This window comes from Homalodisca vitripennis, unplaced genomic scaffold, assembly GCF_021130785.1.
Source record: "Homalodisca vitripennis isolate AUS2020 unplaced genomic scaffold, UT_GWSS_2.1 ScUCBcl_249;HRSCAF=1774, whole genome shotgun sequence".
In the NCBI taxonomy this organism is placed as follows: domain Eukaryota; kingdom Metazoa; phylum Arthropoda; class Insecta; order Hemiptera; family Cicadellidae; genus Homalodisca; species Homalodisca vitripennis.
The window spans coordinates 232,136-250,435 of record NW_025776389.1 but is presented as its reverse complement, the minus strand read 5'-3'; the positions used below and the strand labels follow the sequence as shown (position 1 = coordinate 250,435).

The following is an 18,300-nucleotide window of genomic DNA, read 5'->3' as shown; positions in this document are numbered from 1 at the left end:
CACCTAATAGAAGGATACCCTGCAAATATACACTAACCACAACCTACAAACACAGAAGCAATAAATATAACAAAACAACACATTGATAGGGGAGAAGTAGAGTACAGTTAGATAAATTTAGCGGTTAAGCAATTTAGAGTCCCTTGCTCCCTGCAAAGGGTAAGTCTGCAGGAAGCAAGACACTAAACCAATTCCACCCGGTATCCTGTGCTAGGGCGAGCTCCTAATAAAAAAAAAATTGTGTACTCTGACCTCCCCCTACCTAACACTAACCTACACCAACAAACAAAACCAGAACTGAGAGACAGCTGAGAGAGCAGCTAACCACGCTCTGCTACCATTGAAACCATACATCGCCGCTCGCACACCCACAGCAAACCATCAGGGAAGCGCGCGCCCATGGTGGCGAACGGGATGCCGGATCAAAACTAACTAGGTGAAAATAAGAACACCGTGGTCAGTATACTCAGGTTCATTCACTAAGACAACATAACATAGGACTATCCAGTCAATAAAAAAGGTATATAATTATACTATAAATAAAAAAAAATAAATAAATAAATAAAAGTGCCTGCAGTTGTATATACCTCGAACAATTCTTGTCAGGTGCACCTGCATACAAAAATTAGAAACGCCATAATTTGAAACAAGGAAAGCCAATTCCACCCGGTATCCTTCGGCTAAGGGCGGGCTCCTAATGAAATCCAAGAAATAACTAAATAATGTCTAAAACTAACTTAAAATTAAATAACAAAATATAAACTATATAAATGGCAACAATAACAATATCACAGGGTATCACAGATGTTGACTGGTAGAAATGTCCATCATGGTGGCCGTCCTTCAGCAGAGTGCAAAAGCGAAGTTTCTCTGCGACCACGCATGATGGAGAGAAGACAGGAGAAAAACCATTCCTCTCTTGGACCCTGAAACCAGGTTTCAGCCTAGTACCCTTTTAAAGTTAATAATAATTAATAAATAGTTGCCAAACAATATAGATTTTAATAAAAGTAAAGTTGCCAAAAGGTTATCTACCAAGAATTTTAAGTTAAGTTAAATTACCAAAATTTCAAAATATCACAGACCAATCAATTACTGATAAAAATTAAAATAAACCTTAATATAGAAGCTGGTAACATTAGAAAACAATAAATAAACAAGATATTCCATTTAAAAGACTAAAACAATAAGTTATAAAGAAATTTATTCGAGGTATACGCAGTAGCCTACCATACGTAACAATTTGGTTAAAACATTTTTAAAACAGGCATTTATTGACAGAATTTGCTCAAAATTGGTGAAAAGCAGGGGAAGGGCATCCTGCACTTAAAATAAAATTCCCAACTCAAAACAACAACCCCAAAGAAAGTTAGTATGAAAATCCCCTCTGTCACAGAACAAAATTTAAGCGTTTTACTCTTGGTGAAAAAAAAAATTTCATTATTAGAAAAAAAACTGATGGCCAAAAGTAGCAGCCTATTAACAGGAATCTAAATTTAAAATTTGATGGCAGAAGGCCTTAAATTAACCAAGTAGGCTATAAGGGGGAGTTATGGGCTAAAAGACCCGAAGAACGTTACATCTCTCAGAAAGGCTTAAAAATTTAGTAAAATGAACCTTCAGCAGTCTCTCTGGGTTTGTTTACAAAAACTACATAACAAATGACACATTACAAACAATATTGGCTGCAGAATAAAAAAGAACTGTAACATATAGCCTAGGACTGGTCCTCACTGAGAGACAGAAAATTAATTTAAGCCGAATAGAAAGGGTGAAAACTAATAAAAGTGTAAGAGAATTAATTTGAAAGCCAATTTAAAAATTAGTTAACAGCCAGAAGTACTAAAATTTAATAAAAGGCAAAACTACAATTTGGAAAACCATGTGCTCTTAACCTTCACAGTTTGAAAAATAAAAAAAATCACTAAAATTTAAAAGAAAGCAAAACTTACTCATCAGTGAGGGGCCGTAAACTTAGCCGCACATGTCAGAAGGAGAATAGCTCAGCAAAACTAAATAAAACACTTATTTAAACAAAATTTTTAACTGGAGCTACTCCTAACTTGTACACCAACGGCTCGGAGTCTTTGCCACTCTACCGGAAAGGCCAAACGCCTTCAAATGGTCAGTGGACTCTGCAGCCAATAAACCACACACATACACTATATAAAACACACATGGGCCGGGGAGATATAGGTATTGAACCGGCTCATTAGTATTTTCATTTTAAATAATACATATTTTCGCAGGTCTATTACTTGTTACTGGTTAGCATAAATTTTATCTACATTTTGTAACTAATCTTTTAATACTTGCAACTAATACACTTTTATGTCTGACTAAAAAACACCTTAGTAGGTTATGTTTAAGTGTTTACATGTAATAATTTATATACCTGTGAACAGTTTGGCAAAAAAACATTATTTCAACCCATTTTGTTTTTTATTGCTCTTTATACACGAAACAAAATTAGTCAATCCTTTAATTCTGTACAGGACGCCATTTCTATTTTCATATACTTAAACTTTTCGTTTTGACTGCATTATAATTATTATTTCATGATACGAACTTTGCATTATATAGCAATATTAATACCATATAGCAATAATAACTATAGCATATAAATGAAAAAGATGCATTTGCATATCTAGTGGGCACGTGCTGCAGAAATAAATAACAGAATTTGCCTAGTAGAAACTTGTACCGTAGATGAGTAATTCTGTCTCAGCTTCTGTAACTCCAGGTCCCAAATTGGAGTGCTGATTCGCGCACGCTGTTGTAGCAAAAATAAACTTAACCCAGTCTGATGTATAATCGTTCATAAAAAACTTCTTTTTTAGTATTTTAATTTAAATAAAGAGTTATTTAAAGTTGTACTTACCAGTAAAACATACAATCCACTGCTGAATTTTACATTTTTTTAAAAATTCATCAATATATTTCTAGTTTAGGAATTATAACGGATCAGTTAAAGAAGTGTATTTACTTGAATTTGTAGTTTTCGAATTCCCTAATGGCGTAAAATAATACATTTAGCACCTGTTACTTTTAAGGTGAAGGCTACTAAAACGTGTCGGAACTATTTACCATTGCTTCATATAAAAAATCTAATAAATATATCGAATATGTTTGTTACAAGTTATGTCTCATACTAAAGGGATGTTATAAAGAACTATCTGAAACTTAGAACAGCGTTAAGTGTGTTTATTTAGACAGCTTAACAATAAGTTATAAACCACAGATCTTATTTTTCCAAGAAACTGGTGTTTAGTTTCTCTGAATTTTCCCTTGATACATGTACTATGAAGAATTAAAAATAACTCCTGCTATGTACAGTATATATTTTGTATGTTCTCTAAACTATCTATAACTTAGTAATCTGTATGTAAACATTTAACCACATCTGGAAATGTATATTTCAACATAAAGATTCTAATTTTTATGTTTTTAATGCTTAATCCTTTATGATCTGCTTTAGTCCTACTTAATTGATCACATATGTGAATTTGGATTATATAAGAATGAAATATTATAAGCGTAAATAAACTTTTCTGATAGTTATACGGATATTAACTTTCTGTTATATAGTAAAAAGTAATTATTGTGTAATGATTTATATATATTCACTGAATTTGGCGGTCAGGTAATAAAAGAATCTCACAATGGCAGTTAAATGTTTACAATGCTGGTAACTCACGTAATAAATGGCAGATAATACAAAGTTCCTTAATTGAAGATTTTAAGCAAAATTTCAAGATGAAACATTGAATTGAGCAATACCAGCGTCAAAAATAAGTTTTAAATATACAGTTTGGAGCCTGTAAATAATTATAGTTCATTGGACATGAATTTTTCAGAGTAAAGAATTTTACAAAATTAAAATTTTACGTTTTAAAAGCAATTTTTTTACAGTTCAACACGACCAGCGATATATTACACTAAATTTCTGTCATATCTACTTTAGCACACTGCATTTGCGATAATATTCATTCAAGACTGGTGATTAGTTTTAATCGTCTATGTGTGAATGTTCAGCCAACGGTTTGTCTTAACGGTTTGGTATGAATAGTTGTCACCAAAATATCTTCCATACTGTGGCAATAAAAGACTCGATGTTTTTGTATCCGACTAATAACAAAGAAATAAGCAATATAATAAAATCTTTAAATAATAACAAAGCTCCTGGTTTTGATAATATTACACCTGTTATCATCAAAGAAATATCCGAATCAATTACAGACGTGCTAGTTTATTTGATAAATCTTAGCTTGTCGACAGGAGAGTTCCCAAAAATTTTATAACATGCGGTAGTCACTCCACTCTTCAAAAAAATGACAGATAAAATCCTGGAAACTATCGACCTATTGCGTTACTTTCAATATTTTCTAAAATACTCGAAAAAATTGTTAAGGTGAGGCTAGTGAATTTTCTTACAAAACATAGTTTTTATAGTAAAAAACAGTATGGGTTCCAAAGTAAGTTAAATACAAGTGCTGCCTTATTGGACTTCATGTCTCAGGTCTACACAGGCATAAATGAAGGAAAAGTGTGCGCTGGACTATTTGTCGACGTCATGAAGGCGTTCGATACAGTGGATCGTCGAGTACTTTTAAATAGAATGCATGACGCAGGCATCAGGGGAATTGCTTTGCAATGGTTTTGTTCTTATTTGACAGATAGAACCCAAGTAACTAGAGCTAATAAAACTTTTAGTGAAGTAGGTAAACTAGGTATAGGGATACCCCAAGGATCAGTTTTGTCTGGCCCTCTTTTTCTAATTTATATTAATAATTTGTGCAATGGTAATTTCAAGGGCAAGATTGTAGCATTTGTGGATGATACTGCTTTATTTTATAAAGCAGACTCACTAGCACAAGTACAACTGAGTATGCAACATGATGTAAATGCTTTAAGATGGTGGTTTTCTAATAACTTCATGGTAATGAGCCCTAAAACCAAATACTTATTATTTAACTTATGTAGGAAAGTATCCTTTATTTCACCTGTTAAATACAATGTTTTGAGTTGTCATTCTAATAATAATATAGTGTGTAATTGTTCAAAATTGATAGTATTAAATATCTTGGATTATTTGTAGATTCAAAGTTGAATTGGAAATCTCATATAGCTGAAGTTAAGTCTAAACTAGTGAAGTATGTTAGACTTTTCCATTCTCTTAGAACGGTATGCTATACAGTATTGCTTAAACAAGTTTATTTTGCCTTTATAAATTCTAAAATTGAATACGGTTTAGAAATTTGGGGAGGAACTTATATTACAACCCTCAAACCAATTATTACTCTGCAAAGACATTTCATAAGAATAGTAAAATTTAAGAATAAAATGGAGAGTTCAGCTCCAAATTTTAGAGATTTAAATGTGTTACCGATAAAAAATCTGTATATCTATAAAGCATTAAAATTATTTTATAATCAAAGCAGCAGTTTTTTTAATGCAAATTCACATTATAGTCAGAGAAGAATAAACGTTCAAGTTCCGAGACCCCATCTAACCTTGTTTAAAAAATTCTATCTTTTTTAGGACCAACGTTTTTTAATTGTTTACCAGAATATTTAAGAAAATGTTAAATTAAAAATGAGTTTGTTAAAGTGCTTCGGCATTTTTTGTTATTAGAAGAAGATGTAGACAGGTTTTACAACACTATAGTATGATCATTACACTTTTAAATTGTAACTTTATATTATAATTTACCTGAAAATCTGATCAACATTTCAATTATATTCCGTTTTATGTTACTTTTTTTTAGAAGTTAATCTAGTTATAGTTGTTTCAGAGTGTATCATTACGAGGATCTGGTAGGGCAGTCCTTTTTTTCGAGTTGCTGATTCGAGTGTAATTCCCGAACAGGTATTTTGTTACCTCGGGCTTTATTTTTGATTTTAGTTTAAGATCTACTGTATGTAAAATGTACAACTGACAACAATAAAGAAATTTTTCATTCATTCATATACACAAAAATGGTTAAAAAGTTAGGCTTGAACTGGAATAAACTAGGTTAATGTTGTATTTTGATATTTTAGTTCTTAATTAGAGAACATAGCATACAACATGACAAGTAACTCCACTTCTTTGTAGTTAAATGAGTAGCTTCACTTAACTACAAAATCGCAAAAAAATGGAAAAGAAATCATTTCAATGAATGTGTGATACATTATTACTGTGGATTTGATCAACAACCATCATAGGATCAAGATTTTTATTTAGGAATAAAAAGATAATTCTTAATAATTTTGTATCTTATATGGCTAAGTAAGTGGTTCCTAGTTTTGAGAAATTCTGATTACACTAATAATTATGACTTTCTTTTAATTAGAAGACATTTTTAAAGTAATATTATAAACACATCAAGGTTGTTTTAACTTATATGATTTGGGTTATTGTTGATATTTATACTTAAAATTATGCATATTGTTAAATTAGTGTGGTGACGTTTGTATTACAATATTATTATTTTAAGTATTTCTGACCTATCGCGTATCAATTATTGTTCTAAATTATTGAGTAATATGTATTCTTCGTTATAGAAAATAAAATGTATAACATAAATTAAAATGTATTTTTAGATTTATTTCCTCTCATGTTCAGTATATAAAGATCGTTAAATTTTTTTCAATTGTGAAGTAATAATTTTATAGATACTCTGTGCATATTTTGAATTGGAATTATTTATAGTAAATTTAATAACCAATAGAGTGGACAGTGTTTTCTTCAAAAACAATAGATTTAAATATTAGATTAAATCGAGTACCGCAAGCCTCGGATTTGTTCTCTTTTAAATCTTTGATGTTCGTTTAAACATTTCCACCCCGGTAATTTTTATTCCGCCAATGAGAGCTTTTACAACAACATTTTTAAACATTTTTTAATTGATTTTCCAGTCTCTTGTATGTCCTAAAGAATTCGGTATATTTCTTCGTCCTTAACTATTTCAGATTAGTTGGGTCCTTGTTGTTATTTAGCAACACGTATGGAACACACTGGAATATGCTTTTATAATCGTGTTAAATAAAATGGATGGGTTAATATTATTACAACGTGATAGGTATTGTTTAGCAACCATCATCCCATATAAAATTGTTTCTTCAGTCTTATAATAGTATAATATCTAAATTACATATCATGCGGTTTAACCTTTCATGGACATCTGCAAGTACACTGTATAGAAGACTACTTGAATTAGATAAGTTGTATGACCTACATAGTTTTTGTAAGTGTATAGTATAGTATAGTATAGTAGATATATATAGTAAAATTTCTTTCTAACGGTGTCTCTGGGTTGCTTTTCGAATGAAGCGTGTTAACAATATTTTTACTGTCATAACATATATCATGCATTGAAAATTTGCCATTTAAAAAAAGAGACCGATTTCCTCTTAAGTCTTCTTACGTCTATTCCGACGGGCCACTAGCCTAGGAGGAGAACCAATAACTACAAGGTCGATGATACTTACAAGAAGTGCGGTCACACACATATTCTGTATCTGTGGTATCTCTAGCTCAGTTCCAAAGTCTAAAATCTTAGACCGTGCAAGCGATCAGCTCTATCAGTGCTAGTTATTTTTTTAACTTTTTGATACATAGTAATAAAGCTTAATACAACGTTTTTAAGTAACTTCGTATTCAATATGTAGACAAAAAGAGGGATCGTTGCATGGAAAGTGAAATGGATATACATACAGGCAGAGAGACGTATAGACATACAGACAGAAACAGAAATGAACTGATGAAGATAAACTTGAATATATTGTATTGTTTGTATCCTTTCTACAAAAATACTTCACACCATTAGCTAGTGATTGAAATCTGAAATCGGAAAATGCTATTGTAATATTAACATGAAGGCACCTTGTATTCAATAGGTATGAACAGTAAATAGTTATAGTCGTGAGTTAGATTTGTGAGATGACCTAATTATTCTAACTTCGCCAGTAGAAGGTAAATCACACATTCATTCATATAAAATGAGAGCTACTAATTTGTAATTAATAAATAATTTTTGGAAATATAATTAAATTTTTAAATATATTTTATTCATGCATCTAGGAATCCAGAGTGGCTGAATGCTAAACAATATTATTATCTCAAAGCATTTACTTAACGGAAGTGGTTCCCCAAAAAAAAGAGAGTTTAAATTTGTTGAGAAAGCCTTTAAGTCCTATGCGGATCTGGTCAAAGGCATCTTAAAGCCCAAAATCCAATATTTTAAATTTCTCTGATATTTTTATAGTAAAACTGATCAATACCTTGTTTAAAAATATTGTTTATCTTATTAGATTCAACAAATAAAAATGTAAATTCCGTTACTTGCCTACTATTTATAATATAATAATTAGCCAAAGTACAGGAGGGTAATCAATTTCAACCCTGCAATAATTATGGAAAGTTACTTAAACTAGTGTGACGACCCTACTAGTGTTAGAAAAGAAGTTTGAACATTGCAGACCAGTTATGAAAATAGTTTTAGTCTAAATTTAGTCCTTGACAAGCAGGTGTTAATAATTACATACAGATCAACGCAAAATGTTTCAAAATTAAATTTAATATGGTTTAATCATCACCCTCTAACCTTTTCGGGAGAGGATCGTTAAGGAAAGTTAACATATCGATAAAATACATGTTTTTCCTTAAGAAACTTTGCAATTGTAATTTACATGCACTGTAATGTAGACTACTTGAATTAGATACATCAAAGCGAAAAACTTGGAACAAATCTACGCAGGTGTTTTTAGATGTAGATATACTAATTAGCAATAACAAGAAATATGCAATAGTGTCTCTGGATATTGTGAAAAAACAATAATAATTTATCATACACACAATATTTTAAGACAAGAAACAAAATTTGTTTGTCTCTATAGTATGTATGGGTCAGATAACAAGAATCGTTTTAATGTTAGTACACAAGCCCGTGAAGGTGAAAACCAAAATGAATAGAAACAGGTGAAACACACCTCAGTATTCATATACATATTTGTTATTTCAATTTCCATAGAAACAACACGTGACAGGTATTTTAATATTTTTTGATAAATTGAAAAGTGTTGTTTACAAAAGTCGTTAAACTCACACCACGTTTATTTGGAATAGAACGAACAGAAACAAGTGAGTTATCCAATAGATCGATAATGACCAGGCCTCTTTTCATAGTTCAATTTAACGATCAATGTCGTTCTACGCGCAGGACGTGGAAACTTTACACCGGGAGTACTATGGCGAAGATCAAGATCAACATAAGGAATTTTTGGCGAGTTACTTTTATTATTTACAATTCAAAATTTTTTATCTATTCTCCTTACTCAAATTAGTTTAAATCCTAGTTTTAGGTATTAATAATAACAGAAAAAATTAGTGAAAAAATTTATATTAAGTTATAACGCCCTTAGAACTAACAGGATTCACATGATATCATCTTGATCAATAAATAACTTTCGTTTATTTTGTGTGAAAAAAGAGCATGAGATTTATGGTTTTAAGTCCTTTCAGTACTCTAAGTGTACAGAAAGAATCAGTTTACATTCATTTTCCATATATTGTCCAAATGATATAAATAAATATCCAAATTTAATAAATATCTCATAAAAAGTGTAAAGATTACTTGCAGAATTATTTACTTAAATTCGTCTCAAAGATATCACTCAGGCATTTTATAGTAGTGCAATATTTAAAATAATTTGAAATTAGTGAATTCAGTTGAATTATAATACAAATATATAATAAATATATTTAATCTTTACTTTACACTAATTTTTCAAATAATTTATTGTTAACAGTATTTGCTTCCTCTAAGGAATGATGATAGTTGCAATTTAAATGTGCAGTCTACATTAAAACAGTTTCTATTTAGTTACAACGCATTTACAATTAAAAGGGTTTTTACACTGAGGGAGATTATCTTGACCCAAAAATAACTTTCGTATATTTTGCGAGCTAAAAAAGAACTTCATATTTATGTTTTTAAATCCTTTCAGTACTCTTAGGGTACAGAAAGAATCAGTTTACAATAATAATCTATCCATGGTCCAAGCTATATAATATCTGTTTATACATGTCTGATAAATAGTGTAAAGATTACTTGGAGAATTATTTACTAAAATATGTCTTAGAGATATCTCTCAGGCATTTATTAGCAGTGCAATACTGACGATAATTTTAAATAAGCGAATGATAGTTGACTTAGGAATAAATTCATATCTTAATAACATATAATTGTTTACACTCAATAAAATAATGACTATATTATTCAGATTGGAGGAGAAATATGGTCTGTAATTGTTGATGCAGCTAATTAGTTACTAAAACCATCACCAGAGCTCTGAAGCTAATTTCCACCGACATTCAGAACTAAATTTAATTTCTCATTTTTCTTTCTTTTCGTAGAACAAACAATTGTTTTTTTATTTGTAACATATATTGTAGTTATAAAACATTTGGTTTCGGAATTTAAAATACATTTTTAATAAAATTACCTTTAAAAAATTCCTTTTATAAATATAAAACGTAACTGAGAGTTCCCTTGTTCCTATTAGTTAAGAATAAAACAGATAGTATCTAGTTTATTTAAAAATATTAATCGGAATTTTTCTACTCGATGAGTTATTAATTATGTTAAGAATCAAGTAATGTCTCATTATTACGGGCAATGCTGCTTAGTTACGTAATAACGGTATTTATTACGAAGTCCCTCATAGAAAGGTTAACGCTAAACTTCTAGTCGAAACGTTAAGAGCCTCTTTGGGCATAACAATTTTCAGTACCAAATGAAATCGCTACTAATGTCTTCATTGAAACGCATCAATATTTTAAAGTTAATTGGAACATTTATGTTTTAACTTTTAACTAATTATTAAAGAGGTGGACATTGTTTTTTTTTTTAGTTTTACAAGCTTAACTATGTTAATATCAACAATTTTGTTTTTTGTTTTCCGATATCTATTCACCATTAACGACAATAATAAATAATAAATTTGATTATTTTTGTAAACGTATTATTTTATTTCAAAACTCGATTGTGATATTTTTGTATTGCTGAGAATTAAAAAGGGATTAAAAAGTTTATTTCATAATTTAAAGGTAACTTCACTTAAAAAAACCTCAACTCCGGCTTGTGTACATTGGATTTTATAATATTACAACACGCCCTAAGACTCATACTTGCTCGATTTTAAATTCTAGTATAAGAGGGAATTGGTGATTGGTAAATTCAAAAATGAAGTTTCCAAATGTTATGCTTACGGTTGTATCCGCTGAGCCGGGGCTCAGTTTGGACAATTTATTTTTGTCTTTTATTTTGCCCACCTCGGCCACTCTTGTCAGTCGGTGGGGGAGTCACTCCGTCAGAGTATTGATTTTCTGCCTGGTTGAGGTCAGCTGGTTGACCTTGACTAGTTTACCGACCAGCTGTTCACCGGCACCGGCACTGGCTCTGGCTACTGTTCGGAGCGGTCAGACACGTTCGGAGAAGCTTACTGTGTTCTGGCTGTTCTCTGTTCTTCCCGTTTCTCCATGGCTGGCTAATTCACCGACTTTCGGCAGGGTCCCCGTGAGTGCCGTCAGCGGGGCTGATGCGGCGAGTCTGCCCACAGCACTGAAGCCAACTGAATGCCCGCGCCCTGCCAGCGCTATTGGACCGGCATCCAACCGGAGTTTAGTGCTCCCATTCATTTCTTCTGGAACAAGGTTGGATCAAAAAATGTTTTTTTACTTCTTATACTGAACTTGCGAGGACTGGGGTGCAGGAAGCGCTGCCAGATGTTAGATCTGGAGGAGGGCCAGTACCTAGCCAGTATTTATTTAGTTTAGTTACATGAACTGAAGGGGAGGATTTCATCTTTAATTCGGATTCGTGGAGGCAACTAAGCCCCCGCCTCCTTCGAAAATTGGCTTTAAATATTTTTTTTAATTTTCGGCTACAAACTTGAAACCAAATTACTTTTTAAAATTAGTGGGCCTAGAAATTCTACAACCTTTTCCCTCCCCTCAGTTCATAAAAAAAATTACCTGTTAAAATGTTTATATTTACTACTGCCGTACCTGAAATTGTTATTTATATATCAAATTTCTATATTATATTATATTATTTATTTATTATGTTATTTATTTCTATTTATTATGTTATTGTCTATATTGGAATTTTATCTTTTGTTATTTATTTTTTAAGTTACGCGGTGCACCGTGGTGCTGAAGTAATTGTATTTTGCATGGAAATGTTTGCCACCTATTAATTATATATCATTTACTCGAAATCTTGTCTCTCTTTGTCTCTCTTCCCACTAGTGGCATGTGATTGTTTTTTATGCTTTGCTCCGAGTTTGGGAGGGGCGCGCTTCCGAGGCCTCCTGTCTTTTTCGCTAACTCGGAACACCGCTCTTGAGAATTGTGCGTGTCATAATTGGTGTCTAATGCTCAGACTAATAACATATTATGTTGTATAAAAATAATTGATATATTTCGTAGAAACATTAAGTGGTTTGTTAGTAAAACTAGTACACAAGGAGATTTTATTGATAACTGGACGTATGTATGCATAATGGAACCAACCCACAATGATGTCTAACTGAGAAAAAGAGGTTAAAAGTTTAGCGTGGGTCCCCATTCCCAGTAACAAAGAAATATATTCCAGATGTGTTTAATAAACATATTAAAGGCTTTATTAAGTTGTTAAATAAAATACCACAGCAAGAAATATAATATTGGTTGATATATTAAGGAAATTGTTGGTTGGTTCCCTTATGCTTAAATTCAAATAATATGATTTGAGCTTTATAACACAAGGGAAACCAATTGATACAAATGTCTGTTATTATCCTGCAATCTTGTTTAATCTAAATAATTAAAGGTTTAAAAATACACCTCATTTTAAAAAATAACTTTATTAAAAAATCTATTACTAATAAAATTACATAATATCTATTTGTATTATTTTTTAGTGTGTGGAAAACGTTATAACAATCAGTTACATCGTTGATGAAAGTTGGATCTTTTCATCTCTCATACGTCATCACTAGTATTTATTTTTATAGTAGAACAAATTAAAAAAACTAGAACATAATGCTATATTCACTTAATTGATATTTTCTCAGCCTCTAGTTCAAAATCCAGATTCGCATTGAAACCATCAATATCATCTTGTACGTTGGTGTCAGAGGAAAATTGTTTGTAAAATTCCTTCGCATCTGATGGGATTAAACTCATGATTGACTTGAGATCTTTTAACTTAGGCAATGAAATCCCTTTTCCATTGGGCCATAGGAGTGGTAAATTTTCTGCTAATCGCAAGTAGCACGTATTAGCTCCTACCTTCTTCTTTTTCTTTATATCAATTTCTTGTTGCAGTCCACCTAGACTTGTCCTTACAAATATTGAGAAAGGTTTATCTTTAAAGATTTCAATTTCTCTGAACTTAAGCCATCCAACTTTTATTCCATCTACATCTTCTTTCCTGTTTGTTATTTTCTTTTCTAAATCTGATGTGCTAAAGAAGTCCTCTTTTTCCATTCTTGTTACAATAAACTTGTTCTTTCTCCTACAATTCTCCATCACACTTATGTAATCTGAATCTGTGTACATTCTCTGTTGTGTCTTCAAGTGGCACTCGACATCCCCAAACTCTGCGTCATTGGGAAGGTAAGAATGCCCTGGAATCATGTACCTTAAGACAATGTTTTCCAAGGTCGGGTGTAAGCTAAGGACATGTTTGAGGAGGAGAACTATTTTTATGCTCCTGTTCTGCCCCCCACATGAATCGGACCACAAGGTCAATTCCTTAATCCCAGGACAATTTTCCAAAATATGCCTCTTCAAACAAGAGCCAACCTCTTGAGTACCTCGGCCAGCAGTATTCTCCAGCCAAACATTAAAATGACCTTTACCAGTTTTCCCCGAATGAATACCCAGATTATAAAGCATGATTTGTCGTTTATAGTAAATGACATTTGTCGGCAGACGAGGTAATGGTAGGGTTTTTTGAAGATCAAAAGACAGCGTTTGTTTTGATTCAACAGTTTTTGCCGTTAGTAAGTCGTCCTTGAACTGAGCTCTTACTTCTTCGACTAATTTCAGATGAGCCTCATGTTTTATTTTAATTTCATCTCTCTCTATATCACTGGTAGTTGAATTTTCCAGGGCATGTAGTGTGTCACAGGTACTGCAGGTGTCTTTCTGAAGTGGTTTCCGTTTTAGGTTAAAATCTGCATAAAATATTTGATTATATTTTGATTGGGACACAGGATGCTCTACTTCAGCCTTGTACAAACTGTACATACGTGGCAATGTCATATCAGGGGGTAACCAGCATGATTCTGTTGTCGTTCTACAGTAGTGGGACTTGTATGCTGGAATTCTTTTAATGTGGTTTCGGACTTCTTCAATCCGTTTGTCTTCAATCTTGTTACTGCCACCACATTTCCCCCTTTCATCTTTCACATTATCGTTTTTAAGCTTTTTAAGAGCTGTATTAATTCTTTTTGTGGACACTCTTAAGGTTTGTACGTACATATTCCTGCAAATAACAGTATTGTTAATTGTATATTTCCTTGTAAACTGTCTTTTAGATAGTTGTACTGTTGGTCTTTTTGTTTTTTCTTCCTGTACTGATGCACAAATAAACATGTTTTGGGCATTATAGTCCCCCCAAATCATAAAATTTCTTAAAAGTGCTTTTTCTTACTTCAAGTGACACTTTCTCATTACACTTGCAAGCACAATGAAAATCCCTGAAGTTTTTAGGGTACACAACTTTTCCTGTTTGAGAAATGTATTTTTTATTACTATTTTTCCTTTTTTTTCTGATATCTCTAGATTGATGTGCATACTTTCTCTTCCTACCTTTCTTTGGTCTTCCTGAACTGTCAATTTCTTCAAAATCAGAACCACTAGAAGAGCTATCATCTGTTATGCTAGGCGTTTCGTCTACTACTTCTGCTCTGTTGTTATCAATCTGGGGTTCAGCAATTACTTCGACTACTTGATCCTCAATGTTCGGTTCTTCAGTATTTAGTTCACCAACATTAATTAAATTATTTTGATTTCCAGTAATTAGTGGGTCATCATCTTGCATACTCTGAAAAAAAAAAACAGATTATTAGCTTCAGGGTCATAATAGGCAGTTTGCTAGTCTAATGGTTAGTGTCTTGGACTTAAGTTTAAGAGATCATGGATTTAATTACTTGGATGCTCAATCACATGCTGGGAGAATGAATGAGTTTTCTTTAAACACATTTCAGTAAAACTTGAGTAAAAAATATTACTTGGGTATAAAGTATACTTTAATAAATATTCATTTTCAACCATTTATTTTAGACATAACATCTTTAAAATAAAAATCTTTAGTTGAGTTAGTAGTACAGCCGACTGATTTTCTGGTTATGATCTATTCATAAAATACAACATTGACAGTACCACAGCCTAAGAGCCGGAGCAAAGATATGTTACAAACGATCAATAATTTTAAGACATTAAGAGATCTCTACCAGATAACTGGAAGATTTTTTACGGACCTGAAAAGAATTTATGTATGTTAAAATTTGTATTCCTTTTTCTTACCTCATGCTCTTCCATTTCCAGATGAGGAACAATATGAAAAGAGTTAAGATCATCTGGTGCATGGTTAGTTCCATTTTCTACCATCATTCTTCCAATATTATCTGTAATTTCAATAGCACCAGATAATTGAACACTATCACCATCATCTAATATTGAATCTGTTAGACTAGGTTCTTGTGATTTGCTGGTATCAAATGAAATATTTGGAAAGTCGTACACAATTTCCATTTTTGAAATATCCAGGTAGCTTGTATCCTAGAACAGAACATAAAGTTGTAAATTGAAGTAGTTCAGATTAAAAGAAGTATTTTGTCATTTTTGGCATAATTTCTAAATAAGATAGTCATGAACATGAATAGTAGCTTACCAATCCTAATTATAATAATATAACCTAACAGCTTTGCACGCTGACAATCGAAAAAATTAGCAAATAGGCGATATTTTGAAACCTTTTATTTAGTATTTAATTTAGGCCTAGTATTGAACTAAAAAATCCAATACCAAACAAAAAGTTTGGTAACTATGCAGCAGTTGGTACTTGTGGAAAAATATATATTTTTAAAACATTTTTCCATGTAAAATTACTTGCTGAACACGATTATAATGGTCTTTTTTGTCGGAAACGCTGTTAAAATTCACTTAAATGCTACTTAAAGTACAGATTTCAATGATTGTAATCTGCTGCCTTGGAACATTTAACGACTTTTCCGACAAAAAAGACCGTCATATTCATGTTCAGCAAGTAATTTTACATGGAAATTAGTAAAAAATATTGATTTTTCCACAAGTACCAACTGCTGCATATATACCAAAAGTTCATAAATAAAGGCTAGGCCAGTTTTTGGTACGTAATACTGCAAGTAATGTGTAGAAAAAATCTTTCTGCCATTAACACCACTACCCTAAACTTTTGCCAGTTTGTTAGCTATTGTTATAGGCTAGGTTATGTTCGAAATAAATTTGTATCTGTCCTTCAGATAAGTTTATACCAAATCTAAACTTACCAAATCAGGCATGTTATTTTCCAACATTTCATTGAGATCTACACCGTTTTCTCCTTCATTCTGTGTAGGTTTATGTGATATAGGACTATCATTGCAGACATAGCTATGCTCTTGTTGTATATTTGTCGACTCCTGAAACAAAGGCAATTAATTATTTATTTTACTGGAAAATATTAATTTCATCTTATTTTAATGTATATTTATTATTATTACAATATTTCATTATAAATATAAGTAATTATTAGTCAAGGCTCAAAAACCTATTATTTAACCTAAAAATTATGTGCTTACCTGATCAGTTTCCAATAACGTAGGCTCATGATCTGGTTCAGAAGAATCAGGGGTTTGAACTTTTGCCATTTCCATAATTAACAAAGTTCTTCTCTTTATATCCATTTTGTAACACTTAGACACAATACAGACATAAAACAATCATTTATGTTACTCTATTATTATTGTATTGCAAGCAGGTTTATCTAACTTCAAACTTGGTTCCTGTATGCAAAACAGCTGATCAAGATGAAGACTACACAACAAAGAGAATCAAGTTGGTTGGTTCTGTTATGCATATTACAAAACCAGTCTCTGAATTTTGAAACAAAGAACCAAGCCACTTGGTTCCCTTATTCATAATATTGAATCCGACATACAGCATTTGATGTTTTTTCATGATTTTTTTTGCATTTGTAGTTTCAAAGCCAGTTAAAGTAAAAAAATCAGGGTATAAATTCTTTCAAGCTCTTCAAGATGGCGGTGATATCTCAATTTCCCAAAAATTGTTGGTTGGTTCCATTATGCATATATAGGTCCAACTAAAGTCCGAGGTTAGGTTTTCCAGGTTGTGAAAAGTAACTTTGCCAATGATTTACAACGCAAGCTCATGCTAAAGGCTCGCCACGGTGAGACCGGCAAACACAGAGACCATAATATAATACTTATTTCCATCGATGGGAGTTTTGTTCGGGCAGGCTCCTTAGCTTACTGCTAGAGTCAATCTCCAAGGAGGGATTTTGTTTGGCAGGTCCCTTAGCCTACTGCCAGTGTCAGTCTCGACGGGGAGTTTTGTTCGGGCAGGCTCCTTAGCTTACTGCTAGAGTCAATCTCGAAGGAGGGATTTTGTTTAGGCAGGTCCCTTAGCCTACTGCCAGTGTCAGTCTCGACGGGGAGTTTTGTTCGGGCAGGCTCCTTAGCTTACTGCTAGAGTCAATCTTCAAGGAGGGATTTTGTTTGGTAGGTTCCTTAGCCTACTGCCAGTGTCAGTCTCGATGGGGAGTTTTGTTCGGGCAGGATCCTTAGCTTACTGCAAGAGTCAATCTCCAAGGAGGGATTTTGTTTAGGCAGGTCCCCTAGCCTACTGCCAGTGTCAATCTTGTTTACGGACTTGTGTAAACGATGTTCCTAGAGTAGGCGACTTCAACGGATACCCTATCAGGACAGCAAGGGCCACGATGGTTTCTGGGCGTCGAACTCTACTGAGCAGGACGTTCAGCTGTCCGTGGGTAAAACAGTCAGTACGAAGGTCGACTCAGACCAGAACGATTGTTTGACCTTGGCTGTTACGACCGGATATTTACAGGAGAATACTCCAATATTTTGGTCCGTCTTAGATTTAACTTTAAAGACAGTGCCCTCAAATCGGAGAGATAAACCCGTTGCTGTACAACCTGAAATTATTGTCGGCTATGGTTGTATTATTTTTGTAATTGTTTTTTATAAACGTGTTTAAAATTTACTA

At 32.4% G+C, this 18,300-nt stretch overlaps 1 protein-coding gene across 1 annotated transcript; it reads right to left on the bottom strand.

Annotated features, from left to right (window-relative positions):
• Positions 1-14,638: 14,638 nt before the first annotated feature.
• LOC124370523 lies at positions 14,639-17,375 on the bottom strand. The gene is made up of 4 exons (XM_046828813.1): positions 16,857-17,375; positions 16,566-16,697; positions 15,562-15,816; positions 14,639-15,079 (listed from the first exon to the last, which is right to left on the bottom strand). Exons 1-4 carry the CDS (start codon positions 16,959-16,961, stop codon positions 14,639-14,641), a joined length of 933 nt encoding a protein of 310 aa, XP_046684769.1. The 5' UTR covers positions 16,962-17,375.
• Between the last annotated feature and the right edge of the window lie 925 nt (positions 17,376-18,300).

Coding starts and splice junctions, on each gene's coding strand:
- LOC124370523 (XM_046828813.1), bottom strand. CDS start 16,961: ATGGATATAAAGAGAAGAACTTTGTTAATTATGGAAATGGCAAAAGTT. Junction 16,698..16,856: donor CGTTATTGGAAACTGATCAG/GTAAGCACATAA, acceptor CCTTTGTTTCAG/GAGTCGACAAATATACAACA. Junction 15,817..16,565: donor AAAATAACATGCCTGATTTG/GTAAGTTTAGAT, acceptor GTTCTGTTCTAG/GATACAAGCTACCTGGATAT.